This window comes from Salarias fasciatus, assembly GCF_902148845.1.
Source record: "Salarias fasciatus chromosome 7 unlocalized genomic scaffold, fSalaFa1.1 super_scaffold_4, whole genome shotgun sequence".
Lineage (NCBI taxonomy): Eukaryota > Metazoa > Chordata > Actinopteri > Blenniiformes > Blenniidae > Salarias > Salarias fasciatus.
Genome location: NW_021941229.1, coordinates 7,130,372 through 7,152,037, shown reverse-complemented (window position 1 = coordinate 7,152,037; position 21,666 = coordinate 7,130,372). Strand labels below are relative to the sequence as shown.

General features: G+C 42.6%; 2 protein-coding genes across 2 annotated transcripts; both read left to right on the top strand.

Moving 5' to 3' along the window:
* On the top strand, positions 1-6,086 carry LOC115382969 (bile salt-activated lipase-like). Its single transcript, XM_030084965.1, has 11 exons — positions 1-69; positions 176-323; positions 435-554; positions 628-825; positions 900-1,030; positions 1,832-1,939; positions 3,159-3,273; positions 4,271-4,457; positions 5,277-5,480; positions 5,597-5,806; positions 5,903-6,086. Exons 1-11 carry the CDS (start codon positions 1-3, stop codon positions 6,084-6,086), a joined length of 1,674 nt encoding a protein of 557 aa, XP_029940825.1.
* A 7,992-nt stretch (positions 6,087-14,078) lies between these two features.
* Positions 14,079-20,316, top strand: LOC115383002 (bile salt-activated lipase-like). The gene is made up of 11 exons (XM_030085008.1): positions 14,079-14,147; positions 14,261-14,408; positions 14,514-14,633; positions 14,707-14,904; positions 14,979-15,109; positions 15,527-15,634; positions 15,760-15,874; positions 16,595-16,781; positions 18,001-18,204; positions 19,827-20,036; positions 20,133-20,316. The coding sequence occupies exons 1-11, from the start codon at positions 14,079-14,081 to the stop codon at positions 20,314-20,316; spliced, it is 1,674 nt and encodes a 557-aa protein (XP_029940868.1).
* The last annotated feature ends 1,350 nt before the right edge of the window (positions 20,317-21,666 follow it).

Below are 21,666 nucleotides of genomic sequence, written 5' to 3'. Positions count from 1 at the left end.
ATGGCGAAGCTGGAGATTCTGGTTCTTGTTGCTGTTGCTGTATTCCTGGAGACGGTCTCTGCGACCTCTGTAAGTACCTAAGACTAAATCTGCGATCAAATTAAGACTTCAGTTGATAACTTTCAATGCAGGGTAACCTCCATCTGCTGCCTTGTCTTGTGGTTCCTGTCTGCAGCTGGGGGTGGTGACCACAGAGGGAGGAAGGGTGCAGGGCGAGAACTTTAGCGTTGGGTACCGTCGTTATGTTGATCGCTTCAGGGGGATTCCCTTTGCTGCTCCTCCCAAGAGGTTCGAGAAACCTCAGCGTCACCCTGGCTGGGATGGTGCGTAGACCAAGCCTTGAATGGATTTAGCATTTTCAGCCACATATTAAAGTATTGGTCCAGTTCATTCCCTCCTGTTGAGGGTTTTGCTTATCTGTGATCTTTGATCAGGTACATTGAAGGCTACGGCATTCGCGAGGAGATGCCTTCAGTTGAACCTTCTCCAGATTGACACAATGGGCGATGAAGACTGTCTCTACCTTAACATCTGGGTTCCTCATGGCACTACAGGTGAAGAACTACACAAGCCTGTAAAGTGGCATCAAAATTAGATCAACACTACAACTCCTCTTTCAACTTGCAGTGTCCACCAATCTGCCCGTCATGGTCTGGATCTATGGAGGTGCCTTCCTGCTTGGAGGGTCAATGGGTGCCAACTTCTTGGATATCTATCTGTACGACGGGCAGGAGCTTGCAGACAGAGGAAATGTTATCGTGGTGACACTGGGCTACCGTGTGGGATCTCTGGGCTTCCTGAGTACAGGAGACTCCAGCATGCCCGGTAGGTGACAGATACCAACAGTCAGTTTTAAAAACATTGACATTCAACTGATTTAAATGATGTTGCCTTGTTAGGAAATTATGGTCTGTGGGACCAGCAGGCTGCCATTGCCTGGGTTTACAGGAACATTCGTGCATTTGGAGGAAATCCCAGCAACATCACTGTCTTTGGAGAGTCTGCAGGAGGAGCTAGTGTTAGCTTCCAGGTAAGGAGCTTTTTTGTTTTTATTTTATGCAGGCATTTATCTCACTGTACTCTCAGAATAATGCTTTTTTCACATATAGTCAAACCAACAAAATAATTGAACCTATTTTTCATCATTGGCATCAAGATCAGATAACTGATGGGAAATCATTTTGTTCGATTTTCATCTTTCAGGTTAAAAAAAATTTAAATTAAAACAAACAAAAAGGTTTGATAATCCTTCCTTCCCGAGAAATATGATAAGAACCTGTTAGTGTTTGGCAAATTATCAGATCTTACTGAAACCTCAACGATCTCTCAAGCCATGTTGTGCTATGGTGTGAGGAGACTTTCTTAAGGCTTTCACAAAACAAGCAGGATACCTCTTTTAACCCTAGCAGAACTGTCAGTTATCAGCTCGGTGTAGAGATCAAACAACTATTTCCTGTTTCTCTGGCATCAACAGCTCCAGAAAGCTTTGCTGAACAAAAGGCTTTCAAGAATCCCTAAACCTTATCACAAAATATGCTTTCAATAAGCGTAAGTCTGCACATGATTAGTAAGCAATTTCACAAATTTGACTTACAAGGTAATTTTTTGGAGGGGGATAGGGTCTTTGAACATTTTGAACAGATGAATTTTCATGTATTAGGACAACAAGAGTGATCAGAGCGTCAAAAGCCAAAGATCAACCAAAGAGAATTGACGGGCTGTTTGAAGATGATTCATTCGTCCGGTGATGAATGAATCGTTTGTCCCAATTCAGGGAATTTATGTGAATTTCATTACTCATTTAAGATTTTTCTTTTCTATTTTCCAACAGACTTTGACTCCTCACAACAAAGGAATGATCCGCAGAGCCATCTCCCAGAGTGGCGTCGCCCTCTGTCCGTGGGCGGTTAACAGAAACCCCCGCGAGTATGCAGAGCAGGTACACTTTGATTTTCTCACTTGACCTTATGGGTGTTGGGATTTCAACTTAGGGATACCATATTGCTGGAGAACAACTTATGATCAAATTGGCTAAATGATTATTAAAGGTCATTAATTATCAAAAAATTTGCAATCTGATGTACATCAGCTAACCTCCAGGGCACCACCTATAAAAATAAATGATGGGCATTTCATAGAAATCACTCTTGTAAACTCGATTAAACTGCTATTTTGGAATTTGGATTAATGATTAAATTATTAACAATGACCAAATTTTAATAGTAAAACCTGAGAGATTCTGGAGTTCTTAAGAGCTCATCCTGCTACAGAAGCATGGCCTCTCATTCAGTCTGCGAGACAAAGAATGAGAAACTGTTTAGCCCGCTTCTCGAACATAACTTTGCAAAATGAGTCCCTGTGTGATCCGTGTTGTACATTGCCTCAAATCATGTGGATGACGTTCAGTTACATATGTGATGTTGTTTTCTTGTGATGGGTGTAGGATTATGCATTACTGTTCAGTATTAACGATTAACTTGCAGACCTGGCGTTGGGTGAGGCAAAGCGATCATTAGCTTACAGACTGTTTAACTAATCCTCAGCTCATCAACAAGTAAGCAATCACATAATTAAATTAATACATCATGGAATCAAACAGCTTGTCAAAACTTCTTCGTTGCTAGTGCCCAGAGAGTTACCACGCCTTCACTGTCTTTGAAGAAGAGTTGCTTTGGTGAAGCTAGCACCATTGGGCTAGCTGTGGTTTATCCTTTAGCTGGGTTAGCAGCTCTGTGCTAAGGTTGCTTGTTGCTGGTGCAGAAGAAGTTGAAGCATGGGACAGACTGGATCTGTCCTCTGGCCTCTTCCCTGTAAGTTGTTAGCTGGTGTGGCTAACCGGCTAGAGCCCTGGCAGAGCGGGTGGAGGAAACAGGAGACATGTCGCCTATTGCCAGGTCTGTGGAAGCCATACAATCAGGATTCGTTACATACTTTCACAGGTGGATTCTGGGAGTGTTTCTGATAAGGAGGGACTGCTCTCCAACCGCTGTTGTGAGCCTGTGGATAGCCTCACACAAAATTTTTAAATCTTGACAAATGAAAAGTTTTTCGTTGCGCTGCGAATCCCAACATGGGGAATACCTAAATGAAAATTCAAAGTTGGACAGCCACGAACAAACCCTTGGGCCAACTAACGATGATTTAATCTCACTCCTCAGGTTGCTCGCAAGGTCAACTGTCCCACCGATAGCAGAATGGCAGCCTGTTTGAAGATGGCTGATCCAAAGGCCCTGACATTGGCAGGCTCGATCGACATTATCAGTTCCCCAGACAGTAAGCACTCCAAACATCCTGTAGTCAAAATTTGTATCATCTCATTAACTTCATTCAATTGTTGATTGTGATGCATTGTGATGGAAAAATATATTTGAAAGTGTCACTATGATCACACCTTATCAGTTATAAAATTAATTAGCATGATTGTGGTGCTGTGCTTCTCCTCCTGATATGTCTGATACCCCTTTCACACTGGCCAAAAAACCCGTTTAAACCCGCTAATTACCCGGGTCCTCGTGGCAGTGTGAAAGTGTTCACTCGGCATTAGACCCGGATTTTTCAACCCTGCAATCGACCCGGGTTTTTAGCGGGTCGCTACTATCGCCTTTTAGTGGGAGGGGCGAAAGGGAGTGTCAAAGGCAGACACGAGCCGACGCGGTAACTTACGTGACGACGTCGACGCAGCGTGGCTACGTTAGCGCGCTAGTTGTTGTTTCTGGACACAGCATGAGATTTCCTTCGTCAACATGACCCAGTATTGGCAAGATAGCGAGACCAGAGAGCTCCTCTGGATCCGTGGGGAAGAGGAGATTCGTCTACAGGTAATGGGGACTGTGTTCCGCTGCATTGTTTACTTTCGCTTTGCTCCGTCGCGCTGATGATGTCATCAACGCGGGACACGATCAGCGCGGGAAGACGCAGCGACGCGGTTCGCCAGCAAGCGGTTAGACGCGGGTCTGCATGCAGTGTGAAAGGACACAAAAGGCGATTAGCGGGTTGAAAACACGGGTCGAAAACACGGGTCGACCCGCTAGTTGCAGTGTGAAAGGGGTATAATTGGATGTAAGTTTGAAGGAAGCTTCAGATATTTCATGCAAACAGGCAGTACAGTCACGGTGAAAGATCAACTGTGCCCTCAGGTGGAAGAGCAATGCATTGCAATGTAAAAGCCTTGAACGAGTTAATGCTAACACGAAAGACTAAAAGGTTCTCAATGATGTTTCGGTCTAGCCCAAATGCAGTAAATCTTCAAACTGTGGCCTGTCTTCATCAGAGCCCATTGTGAACAACTTGGTCCTGGCTGCCACCATCGACGGCGACTTCCTGCCGGATGAGCCTCAGAACTTGTTCCACAACGCAGCAGCGATCGACTACATCGCTGGAGCCAACGACATGGACGGACATCTTTTCATTGCCTTAGATGTTCCCTCCATCAACTCTCAGCTGGTGGACACTGACCCGTGAGTTCAAACCATTTGGTTCCTGCAGTGCTCCAGAGATCAGGGGAATCCCTTATCCCAGCATGCTCTTCTTCACAGTAACACCTGGCAAGAAATACTGATATATCCTAACAGCAAGGGGCATCATATAGTTTTGTTTTTGTTAAATTGTGCATCACTTCATGTTTTCTTCTAAATCAGTGGTGTAGTTCAGAGGCCACATACAGCCCAGTTTCATCTTGAATGGGCCGGACCAATAAGGTAGTGCCATAAAAACCTGTAAATTTAAACTTTAAAGTTTTTCTTTGTTATCCGTGATTAAAGTGTCTATATCTCCTCAAGACCAAATAAATAACAACGAACTTAACATAAAACCAATTTCAAAGGATCCTTATGTTGAAAAGTGCCGTAAAATGCCTCAAACACTTCTCCTTTCACTGTTGTGTGCTGTTTTTTTTCCCACGGGCCTTATGTTTGACACCCCTGTTCTAAACTTATGATTTTACATTTCAGAAATTAGTTGAATGCACAAAAAAATAATTGCGTTCAGCTAGTGCACCTGATGCATTAATCCCAAAAAATACTATCAACTGAACTTGAAGATATGCACTGTACAAAACAAACTATTGCACGGGACAGCGTATTTTTGAAATACACCCAATGAATCATATGTAGTGTATATTTATTGGGAATAGCAAATTACATTTTGGGAAATTAGTCCAAATAATATTTTGGAAAAAGAACACAAAGTGAAATTAGTATCAAAAATCGTGAAATATGTGTTTACTGAAAAATTCAGTATGAAAACTTGTTGTTCTGACGTTCCTTGATGTTCTGCAGTAATGACGTGAAGAGAGTGCTGGCTGCTTTCACGAAGGAGAAGGGCAGTATTGGTGCCACTAAGGCGTACTCCACCTACACCTCACACTGGGGAAGCAATCCCAGCAGGGAGACCATCAAGAAAACTGTCGTGGCCATTGGAACAGACTACACCTTCCTGATTCCTACTCAGACTGCTCTTTATCTTCACGCTGAAGCAGCCACGTAAGTTTAAAATGTGTTGAAGGTGTCTCTGTTAAGGGTTTGTCACATCATGGGAACAAAGTTCAGCCTTTTACGTTGTTCATTCGTTTACATATTTTTTTCATGTCACATTACAGAACTGGACGCACATACTCCTATCTCTTTTCTGAGCCCAACCGTATGGGCGGTCTTCTCTCGCCGTACCCCAGCTGGATGGGAGCCGATCACACTGACGACTTGCAGTTTGTGTTCGGAAAGCCTTTCTCCACACCACTGGGATACTGGGACAGCCACCGCAACCTCTCCGGCTACATGATTGCCTACTGGACCAACTTTGCCAAAACTGGGTATGAATATCCAGACAAAACCCAAAACTTAACCTGAATCTCACACTGAATCATTTTAAAGAGTATCATTCCATTTTACCCATCTTCTGTCCACAGGGACCCCAACAGTGGAGGCCTGAGTGTGCCTGTCACTTGGCCCAGATTCAACAGCAACACACACCAGTTCTTGGAACTCAATCATGATACAAACTCGAAGTCTGTTGGAAATCAGCAGAGGCTGACCTATGTGCAATTCTGGACCCGCGACCTGCAAAGCCTGCCCACAGTCGCCTCAGAATAAAGGGCTTCTGCTTTCACCTGCACACCTGAGCTGTGGATCAGTCATCAGTCACTACTTCTATGAATAAATGGAAGTTAGCTGCAAATGACAGTTTCTGGTTCTTTTGTTGGCTCATTGTGTCGGTTATCAGTTCACAATTGGTCTAAAAGAAGAATTGGTTTTTCAGCTTACTGTCTCATCAAATGCACAATCATCCCCCAATTCTCCTTGTTTTTGCTCATACTGCTCACATACAGCATCTATTGTTTGTAATTTGACCCCAGCCTCATCATCTTAGTTTTTTTGTTATTCAGCTTCACATTTTGACATATTTAATAAAAACTACACACAAGGCAGAATACTGTATATGTACCAGAAAAGGGCATAATTGAACACCTTAAATAAGGCCTTTTGGGGTCCCTTGATTTTGACAGGAAATGAAATAATTCTTTAATTTATTTGAAGTATTTCTAACAAATTCATAAATTTGGCTTTGTTTAGTGTCAGGCTTACGTATTTAGAAAAACCACTACAAAAGAACACTCAAAAATATTTATGTGCATTGCCACCCAAATATTTACTGAAATTAATGGCTAAATTGCTCCCCTCGAATCTTGTAATACAGCTTTGTACCACAAAATGGCGTAGTGAGTCAGTCTAGCATCTAGTGAGCATTAAGTCCATAAAAATCAAGCAAAAAAGCAAATGTGGATTTTTCTCAGCCAATATGTCATTGGTAAAATCTCAGACTGGCTTTCAGGATAAATTCCAGTTGTTGTGTGTACACTTTACAACCTAAGATACAGTTTTCCAGAAAAACATACAAACTCTGACGTTGCCTTTTTTTTTTCTGCCGGCCTGTTCCCCAACATGTACCAAAAAGGTTAAAAAATCTTCAAGACAGACCTTGTGCCAGTCAAGGTTGAAGTTCAGCAAAATATTTGTTGCAGTGACTTAAATCTGGACCACAAACTCATCATGGACCACATAAACCCAAACTTGATCTACTGAAATGGTGACTTAATGACCTTCATATATTTATAATACCTTTGTTTTAGTGCATTTGTACTATTAGAAAAAGTTGAATATTTTTACCCATAAAGGGCTAAGACCCACTTACTGTAGAGATGCCACTGAAAATAGCACTTCATTGCTTAGTAACTAAACAAAGCATTTAAAAGAATACTCCGAAGATTTTGGACCCATGCCCTATCCCTATCATTTACAAAGTGAGACAAGTTCATAAATACCTTTATTGTGTCCATTCGTTCAGCCGCGGGCTCCCAGCTGTTACCATCGTAGTTAGCTTAGCTCAACTGCGGGAGGTGAAGAGGAAACAGAGCTGGACTGACGAAAGTGGACAAAGTACTCCTTCCAGTGGTCCAGGGGACGGCGTATTAGCACGTGAAGTACATCCGAATGGTTATAAAACATTTTAGAAGGCGTGTTATCTTTTCAATCCGTTAAAATGACATTTTGATACACACAGATCTGCACAAGCATCGTGCTCCGCGGAAGGCTGAGTCACACTTTTGTCAGTCCGGCTCTGTCTCCTCTTCACCTCCCGCAGTTGAGCTAAGCTAACTACGATGCTAACAGCTGGGAGCCAGCGACTGGACGAATGGACACAAAAAGGTATTTATGAGCTTATCTCACTGTGTAAATGATCGGGATAGGGCTTGGGTCCAAAATCTTCAGAGTATTCCTTTATACATGCAAGTTTTGCTCTGAGGTTTAGATTCAGCTGTCTTCTTCAGTCCAAACACAGCTGGCGGTTTAGTCGACTCGACATCATTTACTGAAATCTGATAGCAGGAGACTGACGTAGAGACGTTGCCTGCAACCAAACCCTCTGTAATGAGCAAGTTTGTTTGCTGAGTCATTGATTTTAAACATCGAGCACACAGCAGTTGATTTGTAGTAACGATTTCCATTGCAGTCGAAACAGAATCTCACAGTGTAACTTCATACGCAAGGTTTATTTACCACATCACCTCAGCGTGATAAGTAGAAGCTCAGAGTATTGTCCTAAATGTAAAACCAAAGGATGCTTCTATACATACAAGTTGTATATTTATGGAATAACCTGATAAATGTCAGTAATGTGTTATTCTTTTGTTGCATTTGATATATATGTATTTGCAAGTTAAAATCCACAATTGTTTATTTTTTTTGAGGGGAAAAGCCAAAAAGTTACAAAAAAAAAATCTGTGAACAATTTAAGGTTATCGACACTTCAAATAAAATACTGATTTGGTACTGTTGATTGTATTTTTCTACTGGGTAAAGATTATTTTCTGAGACCGGTCTTTATGTGCGGTAGGAGTTGCTGCAGTTTTGAAACTTGGATAATACCATCTTTTCATAAACAAGCTCTAATGAAAGCGTGCCAGCAAACAATACACAGAAGAGTTTCATTTCATTCTTTGCATTTGTAGTCAATACAGCGTTTGTTTTTCATCCTTGTGGTGGTGGTATTATTTCTGTTTTCAGCCATATTGTTGTGGGTTCATGTAATTTAGAATAATCAATGAATGAAACTGCAGACTCAAGCATGACCTTTACAATCTTTTTTGAACTCATCTTCCCCTGCTCAGTGCTGAGAAGCATCCCATCAATAACACGGTTCCAGTGTTCTATGGCTCTGTTTGCTTGAGGATAATACAGAGGCACTTTTCTGTGCTCAATGTCTCTTACTGATAAGAAATCTGCAAACTCACTTAAAGCGATACTTCAATATTTTGGCAAATTGGCCCATTTAGGGCAATTCCCTAGTCATTTAGAACAGCCTACTTACTTTTTTTGTGAGGGGCGAGCTGTTGTTTATTCAACGGTGGGTCTGAGGAGAGCTTCACGGCGGACATAATGGAAGTGGATGGTACAGTTGCTTCCCTCGTCAAACTCATCAAATACACAATCCAACAACCCCAAAACACTCGGATGGACACGTTATAATCCGCACATTCACTACGCTGTGAAACACCTACAAATAATATTGTAGCATTACGACACTGAAGCAAATACTGGGAACTACTTTTTCTTTTGAGATCACTACGCCCAGACGCCATGTTTAGTAAGTAGTTCCGTCTTAGCAATCTTCGCAAAAACCACTCAATCTCGTAATTTTGCATTAATATTTCACAGCGTAGTGAATGTGGGGATTATAACATGTCCACCAAAGTGTTTTGGGGTTGTTGGATTGTGTATTTGATGAGTTTGATGAGGGAAGCAACTGTACCATCCACTTCCATTATGTCCGCCGTGAAGCTCTCCTCAGACCCACCGATGAATAAACAACAGCTCACCCTCACAAAAAAAGCAAGCAGGCTGTTCTAAATGACTAGGGAATTGCCCTAAATGGGCCAATTTGCCAAAATGTTGAAGTATCGCTTTAAGGGAAATTGTGACCAGAAACCACTAATGGGCTCTGTTGGACTGCCAAACCTGGAAAACACTGCAGACAGGAAAGTGTTGATCGTCGTGGCTGTGATAATAGTAAAGGCGGCCAGAGGTCGAGTAAAGGCGACCTCTGGCCTCTTGGTGTAGAAGTTGATTGGTGTCACTGCATAACAGCAGTCTCAGTTTGCTGATGGCAGTGGGACAGGCTGAAGTGGTGCAGCATGTGTTTTGGCACTTTTATCATCATGTCACACATGCCCCGATGATCTCCTGCACACACGTCCCACTTGGCCACCAACATAAATCTCTTATCTGCAAGTGCGTACAATACCCTGATGGGTTTCATGTGCCAAGTTAACAAGTTTGTTTCTGAAGGCCACAGCAACGATACTTCTTTGAGGGCCCCTGTAAACTGCAACGTCTTGGAGTGAGAGGTCATCTCTGACAGAAAAGTAAGGCCCCAGCGCTGTAGGTAATCCTTTTTTTATCTGTACTCTCAGAGCACTAAGCTCCGGACACACCTTACATGCCACAGTGAAATCCTTCACTGAAAGGGCTTTCAGTTCTGTGTCTATCAGGGCAACCAACTCAGGCTCCATCACTGGCTCAGCGTTCTTTTCTGATGGGAGAAACAACCTGGAAAGACCCCACATCATCTGTGAAACACAGAAGCCTGGCTGACCGCTGTGCAATACGCATTCCAGCATATCCAAGCCCTTTTGCAGCAAGCAGTCTGGTGATCTGGTGATCTGTGCACAGCGTGAGTCTTATCCCCCACAGAAAAGTTCTCCAATTTTCAGCATCCCAAACAGGCCAATGTCTCCTTCTCAATAATGGAATATTTACGTTCTGCCTGTCTGAGTGAACATGGAGCAAATGCAGCTTTACATTGTGTTTTATCAGGATGCACTTGTGTTGGGATGGCCCCTAGACCATAATCAGAAGCATCAGTAGAAGCAATGGTTTGAATGTGGGGTCAAAACTGCCAGGTGTTAATTGTTTACAATGCAAGTCTTCACTATGTTAAAGCTCACCTGTGCAGCTGCAGTCCATCTGAAAGTATTATAAACACAGGCATTCTCTCATGAGCTCAACCAGGGATGCATCATTTTGGACAAACTTAGTATATCATGCAGTGAGGCCAAAGAATGAGCATAGTGTAGTGGTGTCATTCGGTGCTGGAGTTCCTGTGATAGTTTTAGGGTGATCCTCATCCAAGGAATTGACCAAGGATTTGTAAACTGTTTTGGTTGAAATGGCATTTTTCAGTTTTAAGATGGAGGCTTAAAACTGAACTGCCTCCTTTACTGTAGCTAGCACTGCCTGCAGGCTGTGGTCATGTTCTTACTGGTAATCCAAGTAATTCTGGACCCCTTTGAAATATTTCCGCACCAGGGACGTGAGCTTGGAGGCTTGGGGTGTACACACTCCATACGGTTCACTATGGCTCCACAGTGAAAACAGTGGCTCCACGCATTTCAGTTCCCACACAGTCTCATGTTACCATTTTTCTTTAGTGTGTGATCACGATGGACGCTACCCATGGAGATGCATCAATCCTCTCAATCACATCCATTGAAACAGCCTGTCTGACAGAGACTGGAAGCCTTTGCAGCTTTTGTTGGACAGGTTGAACGCCCTCCTTGATTTTAACTCTGTGAATGAAACCTGTTGCAAGACTCAGTGTGTACCCTCGTCACTGATGGATCTGTAACCTCGTGACTGGAGCTGCAGGTGAGGCAAAGACCTACTGCTCAGGAGGTTGAAGGTGAGAGCACAGCATTATGTTCAACCGAGTCTCAGCACTCTGATTAAATCCAATCCTAGCAAAGGTGTGCCTGTCTTCACAACATACAAGTGAGCTGGTACTGTTGTATTTGCATGCTGCACTGTGGCTGATAGGCATCCTAACACTGGAACTTTGGACTTAGCATGTCACTCACCTTGAAAATGGCTCAGACAATGGTACATCACTTAAGAGCTATCTGGAGAGGTGCTCAGGAGTGACAGTGTGCTGTCTGGAATAAAGATTCAGAAAATGTTTTTAAAACTTTACTGAATCTTCAAAGTACAATCACACAGGATGTCAGCATGTCTGCAGGAGAGTGCCGAGCTCCTAAGGCACAAATGAAGTCTTAAACTCACCAGGGTGGGGTGGAGTCCCGGCAAAGTACAGACAAATATTTTTTTCTCTTTATTAGCTACTGTGCTCATTAGCTTGGTGCACACACGCACTTTTCAAATCTAAGGGAGAACACACCTGAGCTAAGTTCTCACCTAGTTCTGCATCCATATATGGTCTTGTTTTTACTGCTTTTACTCTGATATCTTTGAACTGTGTCCTTGAGAAAGAACACTCTGCATCCATTTCTTCCACTTCTGCTCTTCGTACCATCTGCGCAGCGCGTGATATTACAAACATGTTTGCGTTTGGCCACTTCCACCTGACACACCATTTTAACCTCCAAATCCAGTGTAAGGTTCCCTCTGGTTGCAACAACAATAAGTATGTCATCAGCATAAAATTGATGACACATTTTTGAAACTGCAAATCAGCTGACCAAGAGGCATCAAGTACAACAACACCAGAGGGCCTAAAACAGATCCTTGAGCAACTCAGCGGATCAGCTGGAACAGAGTGATCTACAGTGTCCAATGGCAAGTCCAACTCTTAAAAGCGCAGTTTAAAGGGCAACTCTGGTTTTTTGACACCTGTACCTTATTTATAGGTGTGTGCATGCTCATATAGTCACTCAGACAAACATCGTACAGCTCGGAGTCCTTCAGAAGTTATTTAGATCCAACCGATTTAGCGGGGGCCACGACAAGGGAGCTTCAGAGCGGGACATAATCTCTGCAAAATCGCTCATTTTGGCTATATTTTTTCATCCATCGCCAGTGTTATCATAAAGTCAGCTTGTCTACCGTCTTCAGGTGGGTCAGCTGACAGTTTTCGCTAACTTAGCCACAATTAGCTCGGATGGGAACATTGCGGAGCTCCCCTCCCCAGCAGAGAGGCAATTTGGCTTGGCCTCGGCTGTCACGGCGCCTGGGTGCCTGACTTCCAGGGGCTGAGTTGCGGCCAATTGGGTAAACGGCTCCACATGCCTATGTGGTTATGCGGCGGGTCCCCGCGTGCTCCGCGGCCGTCATGGAGTGCGTCTCCACCCAGGGGCGGAGATCCCGAGCTCTCCCGCTGACGGGAGAGCTCCAGCAGCTGCGCCGTGGCCTGCTTCACGCACCTCCGTGGAGCAGGCCACGGCGCGGATCCGGAGCTCTCCTGCTCTGTTGCGTTTTTATATTTTATGTTGGAGCTGTCATGTTTCACACTTCAGATGAGTGTTCTGGTGTACGGTTTGCACATGTCGTTCACTGGTACTTTGACACCGGGGTTGGACATATATATCTATATGGGAAATAAGGAAACTGTAGTTGTGTAGAGTCCATACACTCACAGGGAAAACATGCAAACTCCTCCGAGCCAGATTTTGAACCTTCTCACCGTGTGGCAGGAGGGATAGCCATGTGTGCAACCATGCAGATTTATGACCAGTAACTGGACACGGTCAATTTGAAATGGTGCTTTTCACTGTGATTTATTGAAATTTAGTGATACGACACGGTGATCTCATTTGTTTGACAGCAGCAAATTTAGAGAAATATCTAGAAAAGAGGATAACAACACTAAAAAGTAAAAAAAAAAAATGATCAAAAATTTAAAAAATACTATTATCATTGGGTAATTTAGTTTTTTCCTGGAATACAGTAGATTTTTTTTGTTTTTAACATATATATATATATATATATATATATATATATATATATATATATATATATATATATATATGTATATATATATATATATATATTTTTTTTTTTTTTTTTTTTTTTTTACATTTTTTTGCTTTTATTCTTAAAAGAGCTTGACTGAAACATTCTTCAATTTCTTGTGAGCTACTTCAAACATTTTGGTGCTTTAAACAAAAAGTTATTGTTCTGACTCTTAAGAACAAAAAGAAGATTACATTGAAATGACCTGGGAGGTGTGTGTGTTTTCTAACACAACCTCAGTTTTATAAACAAGAAGGAGTAGCAAATGAATTCAAAATACTATGACCGTAGATATCTTTCTTTTTGGACGTAACAGTGCGACTTGGGCACCAGGCCAACAGCTGTGCAAACTCAGAAGAGGCTGGCTTCCTGATAAACAAGCACAAGCTGAAAAACAAACAAAAAGAAAGAAATCTGTCTTCCACAAAGAAGATTTATGTTGGAATTTTCCCAAAGTTTCAGTTTTTTTTTTACCAAGTACCTAATGTAATATGACAAATGTGTTGTGTAGTCAAGCACAACAATGATGTACTGTGAATTTTCAGGTCAAGAAAAAACTAGCAGCAGTGTCAAATGAGGTCTGAATCTGAAAAAGGACAAAAAAAAACCCTGGATCAGTCTGGACACATTCAGCATGTCGTATGTCGTAGTTAAATATGATATCATATCTATGAACCTGCAGACTCGCAGTCTGCCGAGGGGTCAGATGATGTCTTGGGGCGGAGCCTCCTGAATAAAAGTGTGTCTTGTGGTCACCTGGTACCCACAGTTTGGTCAGTCAGGATGGCGAAGCTGGAGATTTTGGTTGTCGTTGCTGTGGCTGTTTTCCTGGAGACGGTCTCTGCGACCTCTGTAAGTGCCTAAAACTAAATCTGAACCAGTGTGATCAAAATGGACTTCAGTTGATAACTTTCAGTGCAGGGTGACCTCCGTCTGCTGCCTTGTCTTGTGGTTCCTGTCTGCAGCTCGGGGTGGTGTACACAGAGGGAGGGATGGTGCAGGGTGAGAACTTTCGCCTTGGGTTCCGTCGTCACATGGATCGCTTCAGGGGGATTCCCTTTGCTGACATTCCCGGGAGATTCCAGAAACCTCAGCGTCACCCTGGCTGGGATGGTGTGTAGATGAAGCCTCTAATGGATTTAGCATTTTCAGCCACATGTTGAGTTCATTCCCTCCTTTTGAGGGTTTTGATGATCTGACATGTCTGTCTTTGATCAGGTATTTTGAAGACTACTGAGTACAGGAGGAGATGCCTTCAGTTGAACCTTCTCCAGACGGACACCATGGGCAGTGAAGACTGTCTCTACCTCAACATCTGGGTTCCTCATGGCAGTTCAGGTGAAGACCTGCACAAGCCTGTAAAGTGGCATCTAAATTAGATCAACACTACAACTCCTCTCTCATCTTGCAGTGTCCACCAATCTGCCCGTCATGGTCTGGATCTATGGAGGCGGCTTCCTGGTTGGAGGCTCAATGGGTGCCAACTTCTTGGATAACTACTTGTATGACGGGCAGGAGCTTGCAGACAGAGGAGACGTTATCGTGGTGACACTGGGCTACCGTGTGGGAGCTTTGGGCTTCCTGAGTACAGGAGACTCCGACATGCCCGGTAGGTGACAGATACCAACCGCCAGTTTTTAAAACAGTGACACTCAGCTGATTTGAATGATGTTGCCTTGTCAGGAAATTATGGTCTGTGGGACCAGCAGGCTGCCATTGCCTGGGTTCACAGGAACATCCGTGCATTTGGAGGAAATCCTGACAACATCACCATTTTTGGAGAGTCTGCAGGTGGAGCTAGTGTTAGCTTCCAGGTGAGGAGCTTTTTCTTCTTTTAATTTTTATTTTACGTAGGCATTTATCTCATTGTAATCTCACAATAAGGTTGTTTTTTTTCACATGGAGCCAAACCAAGTCTCTGAATGCATTTTTCATCAATGTCAGCAAGATCAGATGATTGATGGGAAATCACTTTGTTCCATTTTCATCTTTCGGGTTCAAAAATGTCATAGTTAATAATAAAAAAAAGGGTTTAACCTTTCCCACTCCAACAGCTCCAGAACATTTTGCAAAGCAAATTGGTTGCTTCCCAGAGACTTTCAATAATCCCAAAACCCTACCACAAGACATACTTCAATTAACATATGTCTGTACATAATCAGTAAGCCACTTCCGGGGATTTGGGTGAATTTGATAGTTCATTCATGTTTTTTTTTCCTGTTTTCCAACAGACTCTCACCCCTCATAACAAAGGAATAATCAAGAGAGCCATCTCCCAGAGTGGCGTCGCCCTCTGTCCGTGGGCAGTCAACAAAAACCCCCGCAAGTATGCAGAGGAGGTACACATCAGACTCTTTGATTTTCTCACTTAACCCTTATGGGAAATACCTAGAAGAAATTTAAAGTTGGATATCCAGTGAGAGATCTTTGGAGCGACTAAATATGATTTGCCTCCACCCCTCAGGTTGCTCTCAAGGTCAACTGCCCCACCGATAGCAGAATGGCATCCTGTTTGAAGATGACTGATCCAGTGATCCTGACAATGGCAGGCACTCTTGAAATGTCCGGTTCCCCAGATTGTAAGCACTCCAAACACCCTGTATTCATGATTTGTACCATCTTGACATTATTCATTGTGAGGCATTGTGATGGAAAAGTATACTGAAAAGTATCCCTATGATCACACCAATAATAATGAAAATATAATTAATTGCATGACTGTGATGCAAATTCTGAGTGATATCTGTGACTGGGAGTAGATGTGAGGATATTTCATGCAAACAGGTAGTACAGTCACAGTGAAACATCAACTGTGCCCTCAGGTGGAAGAGCCATACATTGCAAGCTTTTTACTGGATGATGCGAACATGAAAGGCCCAAAGGTTCTCATTGATGCTTTGGTTGAGCCATTCCAAGCACTGCAACCAGTGACCTCAGTTTGGAAAATCAACTGCATGAAAGAAAAAATGTGTATTGGCATTGTTTTAGCTCGACAGTTTTGTATTTGTTAATGCATTGCAAAGGCTTAATCTTGAGGTTGATGTTGTAATTTGTTACTATCATCTTCAATTGTCATTTTCTTAAAAGGCAATCAAATGTTCAGCAACTATTTTTGCAACAAAGCAATAGATGTACTTATGTTCCTTGAACCAGTCAAATCAGTTTTTACAGAAATAAAATAAAGTATAACATTACTTGTGAAATTTGAAAACATTCCTTCTTTGGAACACAGATTCCAAAAGTCAGTGTAGCTTTTCCCAGATGAAGTAGATTATCAAACTGTGGCCTGTATTCGTCAGATCCCATTGTGAACAACTTGGTCCTGTCTGCCACCGTCGACGGCGACTTCCTGCCGGATGAACCTCAGAACTTGTTCCACAACGCGGCGGAGATCGACTACATCGCTGGAGTCAATGACATGGACGGACATCTTTTCACTGGCTTAGATGTTCCCTCCATCAACTCTCAGCTGGTGGACACTGACCCGTGAGTTCAAACCATTTGGTTCCTGCAGTGCTCCAGAGAGCTTCTGGGAGCACAGCAGCAGAAATATGTGGATCAGGGGAATCTCTTATCTCAGCAAGATCTTCTTCACATTAAAACCTGGCAAGAAATCATGATGAAACCTAATAATGTAATGGTAACAGCGAGGGGAGTCACGTAGTTTTGTTTATTAAAATTATGCATCACTTCATGTTTTCTTCTAAATCAGAGGTTTTGTTCAGAGTACACACACAGCCCAGTGTCATCTTGAATGGGCCAGTCCAATGAAATAATGCTACAAAGACATTTAAATGTAAACTTTAAAGTTTTACTTTGTTCTCCTTGATGAAAAAGTCTGCATTTTCTCAAGACCAAATGACAAAAAAGTTAACATAAAAATAATTTTAATGAAAACCTTTGGTGAAAAATACAATACAATCCCTAAAACACTTCTCCTTTACGGCTGTGGGCCAGTTTTTGCCCACGGGCCTTATGTTTGACACCCCTGCTCTAAACTGCCCAGGTGCATTTCAGAAAATTGTAAAATGCACAAAGAAAACATTTTGTTCATTTGACTGTAAGATTTGAATAATTTTCAGTAGAATTTATTACAATTGCATAAAGACTTTATTCACTGGCCCCTGAACTTCAGTAAAGCCCTCCTATTCCTAGCTCGTGCACCTGATGCGTTCATCGTAAAAATATGTTAAACATATCAACTGAGCTGGAAGATATGCACTGTACAAAGCAAACTATTGCATGTGACAGCATTTTTTTAAAGAATACCCAATAAGCCATATTTAGTGTATATCTATTCTAAATAGCACATTGTACTGTGGGAAAGTAGTGCTACTAATGTTTTGGAAAAAGAACATAAAGGGAATTTAGTAATCAAAAATTGTTAAATGTGTTTGATCAGTGTTATTCGACTTTGCAGTAGAGTTTACTGTGTGTAATTAGGATATAATAGCTTAACTTTAAACAAATCAACAGATGAAAATATACAGAATATCCTTCAGCAGCACTGTTTGGTTACGTTTTAATTCACACATATTTTTATGCTTTCAAGGCTTACTGAAAGGTTAGTATGATGCAAAAAGATTTAAAAGCACATTACCGAACCTGAATTAAAATTGAGTTGAAGGTCCAATGGTAGTTTTGTCCATAAGATTTTGTTTTACTGAAACTTCAGTGTGAAACTTTCATGTTCTGCTTGTTGTAGTGAGGACGTGAAGAGGCTGTTGGCTTCCTACACAAAGGAAAAGGGCAGTGCTGGTGCCACTGAGGCATACTCCACCTACACTTCATACTGGGGAAACAATCCCAGCAGGGAAACCATCAAGAAAACTGTTGTGGCCATTGGAACAGACTACATCTTTCTGGTTCCTACTCAGACTGCTCTTTATCTTCACGCTGCAGCAGCCACGTAAGTTGAAAATGTTGTGTTGAAGGTGACTCTGTTAAAGACACAATGTGAACAAACTTCAACCATTTTTCCAATGCTACCTCCACTTACAACTGTTTGTGTGTAAAGCTACCAAATAAAGAAGGGAAGGTTGGCTCCGAGTGCCTGGTGGCCAGACCTTTGCCCACAGAGCCCGCCCGGGCTCAGCCCAAATGGATGGCGTGGGCCCGACTGGGGCGCATAAGGGACGTTGAGTGGTACCAGCTAGATCTAGTCAACCTGGGTTCTGGAGCCCAGCACCTCAAGAAGGGCTGGACTCTCCATTTCTCTGACATTGCCCACTGTGAAAGATGGTGGGCTTTGTTATTGTGTTATTGTGTCATCTGACCTCTGGTTACGTGTCTTGGACACTCGGGTGAAGAGAGGGGCAAAACTGTCAATCGACCTGCTGACCACAACTGGAGATATTATTGGACGGTGCAAGGAATACTCTGAGGACCGCCTCAATCCCGTCCATGGAGGAAGCGAAGGCTGAGGTCTCAGAGGTAGATTCTTCCATCACTTAAGCTCCTCACTGGCAAGGCACTGGGGGTGGATGAGATTCAGTCTGAGTACCTTTTGTCTCTACTCAACTATAAGGGGGATCACACTCCTCAGCATCCCTAGGAAAATCCATTCCAGGGCACTGGAGAGAAGGATTCGGCGGATAGCTGAACCTCAGCTCCAGGAGGAACAATGCAGTGTTCGTCCTGGTCATGTAACACTGGACCAGCTCCACACTCTCCATAGTGTGCTTGTGGGTTCATGAGAGTTCGGTGACGCAGTCCACATGTGTTTTTTTTAGCATTTGGAGAAGGCATTTAGGAGCAAAGAGTCTGGGGCCTCTTGTTCAGGGCTGTCCAATGCCTGTTGCAGATGAAGTTGTCCTGCGGGCTTCATCAAACCTGGACCTACAGCATGTACTGGGGTGTTTTGCAGCCAAGTGTGAAGCAACAGAGACGATGTCTCCCAAATCTGAGGCAATGGTCCTCCACCAAAATGAGATGGTCTGCCCTCTCCCAGTCAGTGGAGAGACCCTGCCCCAAGTGGAGGAGTATCTTCTCTTAAGTATCCCAACCATCTGAGGGTCTTGTTCAGGAGTTCGGGAAGGATGGAGCGTCATATTGACAGGTACAGCTGCGGCAGTGATGTGGTTATTGTACCGGTTCATCATGGTAAAGAGGGAGCTGAGCTGAAAGGTGAAGCTCTCGGTTTAACAGTCAGTCTCTGTTCCCACCCTCACCTGTGGTAATGAGCTTTGGGTCATGACTGAAAGGACATAGATAATAGATGGATGGAAGGTTAACTCCAAATCGACATTGGGTAATGTCAAAAGTTTAAGTAGAATCAACATTCAGTGTGTCTTTATGTCTGTATTCATCTTCCTAAAATGAGTTTCCGTTGAGGTCTTCATGCTTTCCTCCAAACAAATAAAACTTGAGGACCTTGAATACCGCCATCCAAATACAATCATGGGATCCTGTTTGAAAATACAGATATCTGCTGGGTTTCACAATACTGTCGACTTTAGGTTTGATTAGCTTGAAGGTATTGAGTGCTTTTTCATTCATTTTTACATGTATTGTTGTCACGTCACATTACAGAACTGGACGCACATACTCATATCTCTTTTCTGAGCCCAACCGTATGGGTGGTCTTCTCACGCCTTATCCCAGCTGGATGGGAGCTGATCACGCTGATGACTTGCAGTATGTGTTCGGAAAGCCTTTCTCCACACCACTGGGATACTGGCCTCGCCATCGCGACATCTCAGGCTACATGATTGCCTACTGGACCAACTTTGCCAAAACTGGGTATGAATAAGCAAACAAAAATCAAAACTTAACCTGAAACTAACCCTGGTTCATTTTAAAGTTTATCATTTCACTTTCACCATCCTCTGTCTACAGGGACCCCAACAGTGGAGACCTGAAAGTGCCTGTCGCTTGGCCCAAATTCAACAACAATACACACCAGTTTCTGGAACTCAATCATGATACAGACAGAAACTCTGTCAGGCAGCAGCAGAGGCTGCGTTATGTACATTTCTGGACCAGTGTGCTTCAAAGCCTGCCCTCCCTCATCTCAGAATAAAGAGCTTCTGCTTTCACCTGCACACCTGAACTGTGGAACTGAACTATTGCATCAGTCCATTCATCCATCCATCCATCCATCCATCCATCCATCCATCCATCCATCCATCCATTATCTAACCCACTTGGTCCTTCTCAGGGTCGCGGGGACATCAGTCACTGCTTCTACAAATAAATAAAATGTAGTTACAAATGAAGTTTTCTTGTTCTTTTGTTGTGTATTTTATGTATGCATTTGTTTTTTAAGGGAACAGTGTTCAAGTTTTGTTGTTTGTTGTTATCAAATTTCATATTATACCACATATAATAAAAACTACAAACAAAGCAGAATATATGTACCAGAAAAGGGCATAAAGATGACCTTAAAAGTAATTTTTAATGCCTTAGAGTTCCCTTAATTTCAGGTAATACTAACAAATTCATAATTTTGGCTTTGTTCAGTGTCAGGCTCACTTTTCTAGAAAGCCACTACTGTAGTTACAAAAGAACACTGATCATCAAAAATATTTTGGTGCATTTCTGTACGTATATTTACTGATAGTAATGACTAAATCTCAACTATGAAGTCTCGTAATACAGCTTTGTACCACAAAAAGATGTAGTCAATCGGTCATTAGAACACAATCCATTAAAATCAAATGAACAACCAAATGTCAATTTTTCTCAGCCAGTATGACTGGTCATCAATGTGCATGTTTTTTTCTCTGCAGTATTGCTCGATGCTACTTTGGAAGCAGGAAGGATGCTTTTTTGCAGCAGCAGCAACAGCAGCACTGATCTCTTGGCTCAGTGTTGCGTTACTCCACTACTCTTGATCAATACTCAACTGTTGATATTCTCCATGTCCAAGTACTCCAGTGAGTTCCCCATAAAAGGTTAAGACCCACTTACATCAGAAGTTCTGCTGAAAAAAGTGGTTCTTTCCTTACTAACTAAGCAAAGCATGTAAACCTGTATGTCTTGCTTTGAGGTTTTCAGTCGAAACAGAATTTCACTGTGTAACTTCATCTGCAAGGTTTATTTAACACCACATCACCTCCTCATGATAAGTAGCAGCACAGTGTTTTGCCCTGGATGTACCACAGACAGGATGTTTAGTGTGGACTGGTGTGAAAGGGACAGCCACAAGGGGGCGCTAAATCACATCAGTAGAGTCTAATTTAATGGAAGTTTAGAAATATGACACTTACCAACAAAAGGTCCATCAACAGTAAGTGTGATTCAGTGAGTGACAGTTCAAGGATTTGTTTTGACACTCTGCTGCTTCATTCCTACAGGATAACAAATGTTAAAGCAACACTAAGGAACTTTCAGTTTTCATTGATTTTGGCGGCGCCAGTGGACAAAAGCG